The sequence below is a fragment of the Panulirus ornatus genome, chromosome 12, assembly GCF_036320965.1.
Source record: "Panulirus ornatus isolate Po-2019 chromosome 12, ASM3632096v1, whole genome shotgun sequence".
In the NCBI taxonomy this organism is placed as follows: domain Eukaryota; kingdom Metazoa; phylum Arthropoda; class Malacostraca; order Decapoda; family Palinuridae; genus Panulirus; species Panulirus ornatus.
In genome coordinates this window covers 38,520,219-38,533,364 of record NC_092235.1, presented here as the reverse complement: position 1 = coordinate 38,533,364, position 13,146 = coordinate 38,520,219, and the positions used below count along the sequence as shown (strand labels likewise).

The 13,146-nt window shown below is 40.6% G+C and overlaps 1 protein-coding gene across 2 annotated transcripts in view; it reads left to right on the top strand.

Moving 5' to 3' along the window:
* LOC139752021 (plasma membrane calcium-transporting ATPase 3-like) overlaps positions 1 to 13,146 on the top strand; it is a 393,564-nt gene that overhangs the window by 354,998 nt on the left and 25,420 nt on the right. For both annotated transcript variants that reach the window (XM_071667801.1, XM_071667800.1), the window contains exon 21: positions 2,183 to 2,315. In XM_071667801.1, the coding sequence (XP_071523902.1) occupies positions 2,183 to 2,315 (133 nt within the window). The remainder of the gene's footprint in view (positions 1 to 2,182; positions 2,316 to 13,146) is intronic.

Genomic DNA, 13,146 nt, shown 5'->3' with positions numbered 1-13,146 from the left:
GCTAAACATCTTAGCCACATTCCAGGAAAAATATGTCATTCGCATGTGACAAATAGCTCAGATTTCGTAACCAAGGTTAAGAATATTGATTTGCTTGAGCATAAACTCATTAGTTTTGATCTCAATTCCTTGCTCATCAAAGTCCCCACTGAAGAAACCATTGCTTACTTAAGAAGGAAGTTACCCTATCTGAGTCTCAACTCACCATTGCATATAAAAATTTTCATTGACTCTATAGAACCCTGTGCTCTTGCCTTGATTGTTCCCCTTAGTCTGATTCTTAAGTAACTTATGCATGAAAAACTTTCAGACTGAGATTGTGACTTCCGTCAGTAAGTACCCTAAAACTTGACTTAGATACACTGATGATGTGAGGTCCTTACAGCTATGTTTTCCAAGACTGTGATATGTTCTTTTATGAACTGAATAAGATTCACCCCTATCATCAAGAACAAGATTGATTGAGGACAAGACTGCAAATTGTCGTTTCTTGATGTGATGGTAACTAAAGAATATGATCACTTATCCTTGAAGATCTACAGGAAGCCTACCAACGTTATGTTCATTTCTCAGTAAACAATAATTTTGTAGAAATGTCTTTAGTCATGCTTATGTTATTTGGAACATTGCGTGTATATGATCCCACAGGTCTAGAGGATGAATGCAACAATATAAAGTATACGTTTAGGCATTGATATTCTCCTAAGTGGCTGGTGAACAAGGCTTATTGGAAAGCCAGGAAGATATTGCATACATCTAGTAACAATAATGTAGAAAAGGATGATAGATTTAAATGTCTGTTGTTGCCCTGTTCCCCTAACTTAGCTAATGTAGGACAGTTACTAAAAAGCAGTGTTTTTGATGTTGCCTTCCAATACAATAGCACTATCAGTAAGACCTTAATTAAAAGTAGGCCAAACTATCAGAAAACTGGTAGCGTTTACGCTGTTAAACGTAAGACAGTAAAGATGTATATGTTATCCAGACTGGTAAACACAAGATGAGAGATGCCATTAAAACAGTCATTTAGTGTTGCTGAGGTGATCACAATGCTAAACATTGCCAAGAAAATGATCATTGTGTAGACCTTAGCAACCCAGTCACATTGCATGTACCTCTCGTCAAATAATGCTACCAATGATATCACTGAATATGTGTTAATTTCTAATATTACTAACTTTAACCTATCCCTACGTAACTTTAAAGCGCTTCCTGTTATCAACAAATTGTTATGAAGGAACTATAAAGACAACATAAGAAGAGTAGTTGATTACCCTTCACGCTATCCAGGCGAACCATCAAGCATAATCCTCCATAACCACAAGACATCCCCTTCCCCAACACACACACACACACACACACACACACACACACACACACACACACACACACACACACACACACACACACACCTTCCCTTTGTCTGCCAGGAAGACAGTCTCTCCTCTGGCAAGGTGGTAAGAAGGTGTACAAGTTGTGTGCTTATTTTAGATGAAACTTTGCGAGCTGTTTACTCTTGATTAAGCGGATTTCTTCCTTGAAAATTTTTAGTGTATTGAAGAGATTCATTGAAGAGAATAGTCTGACCTCCTATTGAAGTGACTAAGAGAGTTGTTGCCTATATGTGTAACGATTCTATTCATCTTAATTAGTTATTCCTTTGATCTAAAACTTAAAATATCTGTAGACTAGAAAAGAGAATTACCTTTATCTTTTTCCTTTAAAATTGATTGTTCTAGTTTCTGTCAAATTGAAGTAGACCGATATGTGGGCACTGGCAGTGCAAGGAAGCTCCCCCACCCCTAGTTCTGGTCCCTCCATTACACCAGCTCATGTCAGCTGACTGGCTCACTGATTGTTATCATCATTCACAGCACGATGACACTTGCCTAAGAGAGAATGTAATTGCTCTTCCGTGCTATTCCTTATTTCATACAACTAAACCACACGAGGAAGTGTGAATGTTTCAAGCTTCCTTTATCCTTTATATGCCAAGTAGACTATGAGTTTTTGTTAGATTTTATGGTTCTAAATGAAAGTTATGTCTTTCCGACTGTTGTTGTCTTATAACTTGAATCATAGCATCGATTTATACATACCCTTAAGACGGGTCATTTGTCCATGGAATGCCCATGCCAGTTGCCCGACTTCTGACTTGATCTGACCTAACTTGACCCCATAGATCACCTGCTGTGCACCCGAGGCGGGATGTCCCTCGCGGCGTCTCAGTCGACCCACTGGAAACCTCCTTTATAAAGAAGAAGCGAGACGCGCATGTCTTCTGGCTTCAGAGCATTACTGACCTCCAGACGCAGGTTAGAAACAGTGGAATGTCTCAGTCGAAGACAAAATTGAGTGTGTAAATATTGTAAATACAGGGAAGTTCGTAAGCTTGGCATTCTGATGCCTGACCACATGAGGGAAGGACAACCTTATGATCGTTGAATGAACTGAATGTTTTCAGGATCTATGTATCACCTACTTCGTCTGAATGATCTGGATGCGATCAATACCTGTATGATGTAGTGTGATACTTTCATGTACTCATGATATGTCTAGAGTTCTACATAGCTTACTTTGTATTACAATCACACACACACACACACACACACACACACACACACACACACACACACACACACACACACGCACACACAAACACACACACACAAACACACAAACACACACACACAAACACACAAACACATATACAGAGTATTGCAGTTAAAGTTATTGACCGTAAGTGACCGTAATGAGCACCACCCGGTTGGACCTGCAGCAGACTGAATCCTGGACGCTGCAGTAAAACCGATACCAGGGTTTATCCTGCCCTGGATCTGGTATATAGATTCGGTACCTGATTTAGGCTAAAGTATATATCTTATTTATGATTACCACAGGACCAAAATCTAAGACAGCGTTCTGGTGTTACATAGGATCTAATCAAAGGTTCCTGCAACCCAAGGCTGCGTTACTTCTAGTAGCTGGGATATGTTGAACATCCAGAGGACAGGGGAGAAAGAATACTTCCCACGTATTCCCCGCGTGTTGTAGAAAGCGACAAAAAGGGGCGTGAGCGGGGTGCTGGAAACCCTCTCCTTGCTGTTTTTCGCTGATAATACATAGCTGGTGGCTGATTCGGGTGAGAAACTGCAAAAGTTTGTGACTGAGTTTGGTAAAGTGTGTGAAAGAAGAAAGCTAAGAGTAAATGTGAACAAGAACAAGGTTATTAGGCTCAGTAGGGTTGAAGGAGGTAAATTTGAATGCAGAATAACTGGAGGAAGTAAAGTGTTTTAGATATCTGGTAGTGGATTTAGCAGCGAATGGAGCCATGGGAGCGGAAGTGAGTCACACGGTGGGGGAGGGGGCGAAAGTTCTGGGAGCGTTGAAGAATGTGTGGAAGGCGAGAACATTTTATCGCGGAGAGCAAGAATGGGTATGTTTCAAGGCATAGTAGTTCCAACACTGTTATATGGTTGTGAGGCATGGGCTATAGATAGGGTTGTGCCGAGGAGGGTGGATGTGTTGGAAATGAGATGTTTGAGGACAAAATTAAGTGTGAGGTGGTTTGAAAGAGTAAGTAATGAAGGGCTAAGAGAGAAAAGGTCGGTAATAAAAAAAAATGTGATTGAGAGCGTAGAAGAGGGTAAATTTGATATGGTTTGGTCACATGGAGAGAATGAGTTAGGAAAGATTGACAAAGAGGATAAATGTGTCAGAGATGGAGGGAACTTGGAGAAGTGGGAGACCAAATTAGAGGTGGAAGGATGGAGTGAAAAAGATTTTGAGCGATCGGGGCCTGAACAAAGAAGAGGGTGAAAGGTGTGAAAGGAATAAAGTGAATTAGAACGGTGTGATATACCGGGGTCGACGTGCTGTCAATGGATTGAACCAGAGCATGTGAAGCGTCTGGCGTAAACCATGGAAAGTTTTGTGGGGCCTGGATGTGGAAAGGGAGCTGTGATTTCGGTGCATTACACATGACAGCTAGAGACTGAGTGTGAACGAATGAGGCCTTTGTTGTCTTTTTCTAGCGCTACCACGCGGGTGGGTGGGGGGGGATGCCATTTCATCTGTGGCAGGGTGGAGACATGAATGGATGAAGGCAACAGATATAAACATGTACATGTGCATATATGTATATGTCTGTGTATACATGTATATATATGTATACGCTGAAATGTATAGGCATGTATATGTGCGTGTATGGGAGTTTATGTATAGACATGTACATGTAGGTGCGTTGGCCCATTCCTTCGTCTGTTTCTTTGCGCCACCTCGCTAACGCAGGACACAGGGACAAAGTATAATATTAATGAATAAATAAGAAACTATGTATATTATCTATATCTTAATTTCATTATACTTTGTCGCTGTCTCCCACGTCAGCAAGGTAGCGCAAGGAAACAGACGAAAGAATGGACCAACCCACCCACATACACATGTATATACATACATGTCCACACACGCACATATACATACCTATACAATTCAACATATACATATATATATATATATATATATATATATATATATATATATATATATATATATATATATATATATATATATATATATATACATATATATACATACACAGACATATACACTTATATACATGTACATAATTCATACTTGCTACCTTTATTCATTTCCGTCGCCACCTCGCCACACTTGAAATGACAACCATCACCCCCCGCAATCACGCGAGTTAGCGACAGGAAAAGACAACAAAGACCATATTCGTTCACACTCAGTCTCTAGCTGTCATGTATAATGCACCTAAACTACAGCTCCCATTTAACATCCAGGCCCCACAAAACTTTCCATGGCTTACCCAAGACGCTTCAGAAGCCCTGGTTCAATTCACTGACAGCACGTCGACCCCGGTATACCACATCCTTCCATTCACTCTCTTCCTTGCACGCCTTTCACCCTCCGGCATGTTCAGGCCCCGATAGCTCAAAATCTTTTTCACTCCATCTTTCCACTTCCAATTTGGTCTTCCACCTCTCCTCGTTCCCTCCACCTCTGACACATATATCCTCTTGGTCAATTTTTCCACACTCATTCTCTCTATGTGACCAAACCATTTCAAAACACCATCTTCTGCTCTCTCAACCACACTCTTTTTCCCACCACACATCTCTCTTACCCTTTCATGACTTAAATCGATCAAACAACCTCACACCACATATTGTCCTCATACATCTCATTTCCAACACATTCACCCTCCTGCGCACAACTCTATCTATAGCCCACGCCTCGCAACAATATAACATTGTTGGAACCACTATTCCTTCAAACATATCCATTTTTGCTTTCCGAGATAATGTTCTCGACTTCCATACATTTATCAACGCTCCCAGAACTTTTGCCCCCCTCCCCCACCCTGTGACTCACTTCCGCTTGAATGGTTTCATCCGCTGCCAAATCCACTCCCAGATATCTAAAACACTTCACTTCCTCCAATTTATCTCCATTCAAACTTACCTCAAAATTGACTTTTCCCTCAACCCTCCTGTACATAATAACCATGCTCTTATTCACATTTACTCTCAACTTTCTCCTTTCACAAACTTTACCAAACTCAGTCACCAGCTTCTGCAGTTTCTCACCCGAATCAGCCACCGGCGTTGTATCATCAGCGAACAACAACTCAATCACTTAACAAGCCCTCTCATCCACAACAGACTGCATGCTTGCGCCTCTATCCAAAATTCTTGCATTCACTTCCCTAACAAACCCATCCATGAACAGATTAAACAACCATGGAGACATCACGTACCCCTACCGCAAACCGACATTCACTGAAAACCAATCACTTTCCTCACCTCCCACTCGCACTTATGCCTTATATCCTCCATAAAAACTTTTCACTGCTTCTAACAACTTGCCTCCTACACCATATATTCTTAATACCTTCCTCGGCGCATCTCTATCAACTCTATCATATGCCTTCTCCAGATCCATAAATGCTACATACAAATCCATTTGCTTTTCTAAGTATTTCTCACATACATTCTTCAAAGGAAATACCAGATCCACACATCCTCGATCACTTCTGAAACCACACTGCTCTTCCCCAATCTGATGCTCTGTACATGCCTTCACCCTCTCAATCAATACCATCCCATATAATTTACCAGGAATACTCAACAAACGTATATCTTTGTAATTTGAACACTCACCTTTATCCGGTTTACCTTTGCACAATGGCACAATGCAAGCATTCAGCCAATCCTCAGGCACCTCACCATGAGTCATACATACTTTGAATATCCTTACCAACCAGGCAACAATACAGTCACCTCCTCTCTTAATAAATTCCACTGCCATACAATTCAAACCCGCTGCCTTGCCGGCCTTCATCTTCCGCAAAGCTTTTACTATTTCTTCTCTGTTTAACAAATCATTCTCCCTAACCCTCTCACTTCACACACCACCTCGTCCAAATCACCCTACATCTGCCAGTCTATCATCTAACACATTCAATAAACCTTCAAAATACTCGCTCCATTTCCTTCTCATATCACCACTACTTGCTATCACCTCCCAATTAACCCCCTTCACCGATGTTCCCATTTGTTCTCTTGTCTTACGCACTTTATTTACCCCCTTCCAAAACATCTTTTTATTCTCCCTGAGATTTAATCATGCTCTCTTATCCCAACTCTCATTTGCCCTCTTTTTCACCTCTTACACCTTTTTCTTGACCTCCCGCCTCTTTTTTTTTTTTATACATCTCCCAGTCATTTGTATCATTTCCCTGCAAAACTCGCCCAAAATCTTCTCTCTTCTCTTTCACTTATACTCTTACTTTTTCATCTCACCACTCACTACCCTTTCTAATCTGCCCACCTCCCATGCTTCTCATGCCAAAAGTACCTTTTGCACAAGCCATCACTGCTTCCCTAAATACATCCCATTCTTCTACCACGCCCCTTACGTCTTTTCCTCTCACCTTTTTTCCATTCTGCACTCAGTCTCTCCTGGTACTTCCTCACACAAGTCTCCTTCCCAAGCTCACTTACTTTCACCACACTCTTCACCCTAACATTCTCTCCTCTTTTCTGAGAACCTCTAAAAATCTTCTCCTTCTCCTCCACAAGATGATTATCAGACATACCTCCAGTTGCACCTCTCAGCACATTAACATCCAAAAGTCTCTCTTTCATGCGCATATTAGTTAACAAGTAATCCAATAACGCTCTCTGGCCATCTCTTCTACTTACATACGTATACTTATCTATATCTCTCTTTTTAAACCAGGTTTTCCCAATAACCAGACCTGTTTCAGCACACAAATCTAAAGGAACTTTACCATTTCCATCTACAACACTGAACACCCCATTTACACCAATTATTCCATCAAGCGCCACAGTACTCACTTTTGCTTTCAAATTACCCATCAATATAACCCAGTCTCGTGCATCAAAACTACTAACACACTCACTCAACTGCTCCCAAAACATTTGCCTCTCATGAAGTTTCTTCTCATGCCCAGGTGCATATGCACCAATAATCATCCATCTCTTTCCATTCACTTTTAGTTTTACCCATATCACTCCCTTAAATTAGCAAAGAAATCATTTTATAGAGTTGAGCCCAAACCTGCCATTGACACCAAGAATCTTTTAGTTCTCCCTTTTGATAATAATTTCACTTTACTTCCCATGTTGCTTAAATCCTTTAAAGTAAATGTTGCCTTTAGCAGCAATAATACTATAAAGAATATATTAATCAGGAATTCACCAAAAAATTCTCTTGCATGCATTTATAAAGTGCCATGTGAAAATTGTGGTAAATTTTATGTTGGGCAGACTGGTAACGATCTTTCTGTTAGATTAAGCAACATAAATATAGTATAAGAACGTGACAAGAATCAAATACCTTGTTTAATCACATCAAAAACTATGATCATTTTATTGAATGGAGTAATGCCATCTCAGTTATTAACTCTAATTCTATAACCAAGAGAAATATCATTGAATCTTCTATTATCAAATACACAAAGAATTATAATCTTAATATTAGTGATGGTCTATACAAATTAGATAACTTATTCTTGATAAAATTTCTAAAATGATGAGTTTATGAACGCTCTTTGTATGTTTTGGACAATCGCATGTTTGTCAAATTGCGTCCTAGCTTCGTCTTTTCGATGTATACCAACTGACTCATATTTCTCTCTCTTCTGTCTCCCCTGATGATGTGATTATTACAAGAAATTGGACTTGGGAACTGATCGTGTCTCATTTTCCCCTCGGACTCATAGGAATATATATATATATATATATATATATATATATATATATATATATATATATATATATATATATATATATATATATATATATATATATATATATATATATATATATATATATATATATATATATATATATATATATATATATATATATATATATATATATATATTTTTTTTTTTTTTTTTTTTTGTCTGTCTCCCGCGTTTGCGAGGTAGCGCAAGGAAACAGACGAAAGAAATGGCCCAACCCACCCCCATACACATGTATATACATACGTCCACACACGCAAATATACATACCTACACAGCTTTCCATGGTTTACCCCAGACGCTTCACATGCCCTGATTCAATCCACTGACAGCACGTCAACCCCGGTATACCACATCGATCCAATTCACTCTATTCCTTGCCCTCCTTTCCCCCTCCCGCATGTTCAGGCCCCGATCACACAAAATCTTTTTCACTCCATCTTTCCACCTCCAATTTGGTCTCCCACTTCTCCTCGTTCCCTCCACCTCCGACACATATATCCTCTTAGTCAATCTTTCCTCACTCATTCTCTCCATGTGCCCAAACCATTTCAAAACACCCTCTTCTGCTCTCTCAACCACGCTCTTTTTATTTCCACACATCTCTCTTACCCTTACGTTACTTACTCGATCAAACCACCTAACACCACACATAGTCCTCAAACATCTCATTTCCAGCACATCCATCCTCCTGCGCACAACTCTATCCATAGCCCACGCCTCGCAACCATACAACATTGTTGGAACCACTATTCATTCAAACATACCCATTTTTGCTTTCCGAGATAATGTTCTCGACTTCCACACATTCTTCAAGGCTCCCAGGATTTTCGCCCCCTCCCCCACCCTATGATCCACTTCCGCTTCCATGGTTCCATCCGCTGCCAGATCCACTCCCAGATATCAAAAACACTTTACTTCCTCCAGTTTTTCTCAATTCAAACTTACCTCCCAATTGATTTGATCCTCAACCCTACTGTACCTAATAACCTTGCTCTTATTCACATTTACTCTTAACTTTCTTCTTTCACGCACTTTACCAAACTCAGTCACCAGCTTCTGCAGTGATTCACATGAATCAGCCACCAGCGCTGTATCATCAGCGAACAACAACTGACTCACTTCCCAAGCTCTCTCATCCCCAACAGACTTCATACTTGCCCCTCTTTCCAAAACTCTTGCATTCACCTCCCTAACAACACCGTCCATAAACAAATTAAACAACCATGGAGACATCACACACCCCTGCCGCAAACCTACATTCACTGAGAACCAATCACTCTCCTCTCTTCCTACACGTACACATGCCTTACATCCTCGATAAAAACTTTTCACCGCTTCTAACAACTTGCCTCCTACACCATATATTCTTAATACCTTCCACAGAGCATCTCTATTAACTCTACCATATGCCTTCTCCAGATCCATAAATGCTACATACAAATCCATTTGCTTTTCCAAGTATTTCTCACATACATTCTTCAATGCAAACACCTGATCCACACATCCTCTACCACTTCTGAAACCATACTGCTCTTCCCCAATCTGATGCTCTGTACATGCCTTCACCCTCTCAATCAATACCCTCCCATATAATTTACCAGGAATACTCAACAAACTTATACCTCTGTAATTTGAGCACTCACTCTTATCCCCTTTGCCTTTGTACAATGGCACTATGCACGCATTCCGCCAATCCTCAGGCACCTCACCATGAGTCATACATACATTAAATAACCTTACCAACCAGTCAATAATACAGTCACCCCCTTTTTTATAATAAATTCCACTGCAATACCATCCAAACCTGCTGCCTTGCCGGCTTTCATCTTCCGCAAAGCTTTTACTACCTCTTCTCTGTTTACCAAATCATTTTCCCTAACCCTCTCACTCTGCACACCACCTTGACCAAAACACCCTATATCTGCCACTCTATCATCAAACACATTCAACATACCTTCAAAATACTCACTCTATCTCCTTCTCACATCACCACTAATTGTTATCACCTCCCCATTTGCGCCCTTCACTGAAGTTCCCATTTGCTCCCTTGTCTTACGCACTTTATCTACCTCCTTCCAGAACATCTTTTTATTCTCCCTAAAATTTAATGATACTCTCTAACCCCAACTCTCATTTGCCCTCTTTCTCACCTCTTGAACTTTTCTCTTGACCTCCTGTCTCTTTCTTTTATACATCTACCACTCAATTGCATTTTTTCCCTGCAAAAATCGTCCAAATGCCTCTCTCTTCTCTTTCACTAATAATGTTACTTCTTCATCCCACCACTCACTACCCTTTCTAATCAACCAACCTCCCACTCTTCTCACGCCACAATCATCTTTTGCGCAATCCATCACTGATTCCCTAAATACATCCCATTCCTCCCCCACTCCCCTTACTTCCATTGTTCTCACCTTTTTCCATATATATATATATATATATATATATATATAAATATATATATATATATATATATATATATATATATATATATATATATATATATATATATATATATATATATACATATATATATACATATACTATCCCTGGGGATAGGGGAGAAAGAATACTTCCCACGTATTCCCTTCGTGTCGTAGAAGGCGACTAAAAGGGGAGGGAGCGGGGGGCTGGAAATCCTCCCCTCTCTATTTTTTTTTTTCTTTTTTTATTTTTCCAAAAGAAGGAACAGAGAGGGGGCCAGGTGAGGATATTCCCCCAAAGGCCCAGTCCTCTGTTCTTAACGCTACCTCGCTAATGCGGGAAATGGCGAATAGTTTGAAAAAAAAAAAATATATGTATATATATATATATGTTTATCTATTTATTTATTTATTTTGCTTTGTCGTTGTCTCCCGCGTTTACGAGGTAGCGCAAGGAAACAGACGAAAGAAATGGCCCAACCCACCCCCATACGCATGTATATACATACACGTCCACACACGCAAACACACACACCCATACATCACAACGTACACACATATATAAACACACAGGCACACACGTATACACACATGAACAGAATCCACACTGTCTGCCTCTATTCATTCCCATCGCCACCCCGCCACACATGGAATAACATCCCACTTCCCCCTCATGTGTGCGAGGTAGCGCTAGGAAAAGACAACAAAGGCCCCATTCGTTCACACTCAGTGTCTAGCTGTCATGCAATAATGCCCGAAACCACAGCCCCCTTTCCACATCCAGGCCCAACAGAACTTTCCATGGTTTACCCCAGACGCTTCACATGCCCTGATTCAATCAATTGACAGCATGTCGACCCCGGTATACCACATCGATCCAATTCACTCTATTCCTTGCCCGCCTTTCACCCTCCTGCATGTTCAGGCCCCGATCACTCAAAATCTTTTTCACTCCATCTTTCCACCTCCAATTTGGTTTCCCACTTCTCCTCGTTCCCTCCACCTCCGACATATATATCCTCTTGGTCAATCTTTCCTCACTCAATCTTTCCATGTGCCCAGACCATTTCAAAACACTCTCTTGTGCTCTCTCATCCATGCTCTTCTTATTACCACACATCTCTCTTACCCTTACATTGCTTACTCGATCAAACCACCTCACACTACATATTGTCCTCAAACATCTCATTTCCAGCACATCCACCCTCCTGCGCAAAACTCTCTCCATAGCCCACGCCTCGCAACCATACAACATTGTTGGAACCACTATTCCTTCAAACATACCCATTTTTGCTTTCTGAGATAATGTTCTCGACTTCCACACATTCTTCAAGGCTCCCAGGATTTTTGCCCCCATCACCCTATGATTCACTTCCGCTTCCATGGTTCCATCCGCTGCCAGATCCACCCAAAGATATCTAAAACACTTCCCTTCCTCCAGTTTTTCTCCATTCAAACTTACCTCCCTGTTGACTTGACCTACTGTACCTAATAACCTTGCTGTTATTCACATTTACTCTTAACTTTCTTCTTTCACACACTTTACCAAACTCAGTCACCAGCTTTTGCAGTTTCTTACATGAATCAGCCACCAGCGCTGTATCATCAGCGAACAACAACTGACTCACTTCCCAAGCTCTCTCATCCACAACAGACTGCATACTTGCCCCTCTTTCCAAAACTCTTGCATTCACCTCCCTAATAACCCCATCCATAAACAAATTAAACAACCATGGAGACATCACACACCCCTGCCGCAAACCTACATTCACTGAGAACCAATCACTTTCCTCTCTTCCTACACGTACACATGCCTTACATCCTCGATAAAAACTTTTCACTGCTTCTAACAACTTTCCTCCCACACCATATATTCTTATTACCTTCCAAAGAGCATCACTATCAACTCTATCATATGCCTTCTCCAGATCCATAAATGCTACATACAAATCCATTTGCTTTTCTAAGTATTTCTCACATACATTCTTCAAAGCAAACACCTGATCCACACATCCTCTACCACTTCTGAAACCACACTGCTCTTCCCCAATCTGATGCTCTGTACATGCCTTCACCCTCTCAATCAATACCCTCCCATATAATTTACCAGGAATACTCAACAAACTTATACCTCTGTAATTTGAGCACTCATCCTTATCCCCTTTGCCTTTGTACAATGGCACTATGCAAGCATTCCGCCAATCTTCAGGCACCTCACCATGAATCATACATACATTAAATAACCTTACCAACCAGTCAACAATATAGCCACACCATTTTTTAATAAATTCCACTGCAATACCATCCACACCTGCTGTCTTCCCGGCTTTCATCAATCGCAAAGCTTTTACTACCTCTTATCTGTTTACCAATCTATCCCCAAACACATTTAGCAAACCTTCAAAATACTCACTCCAT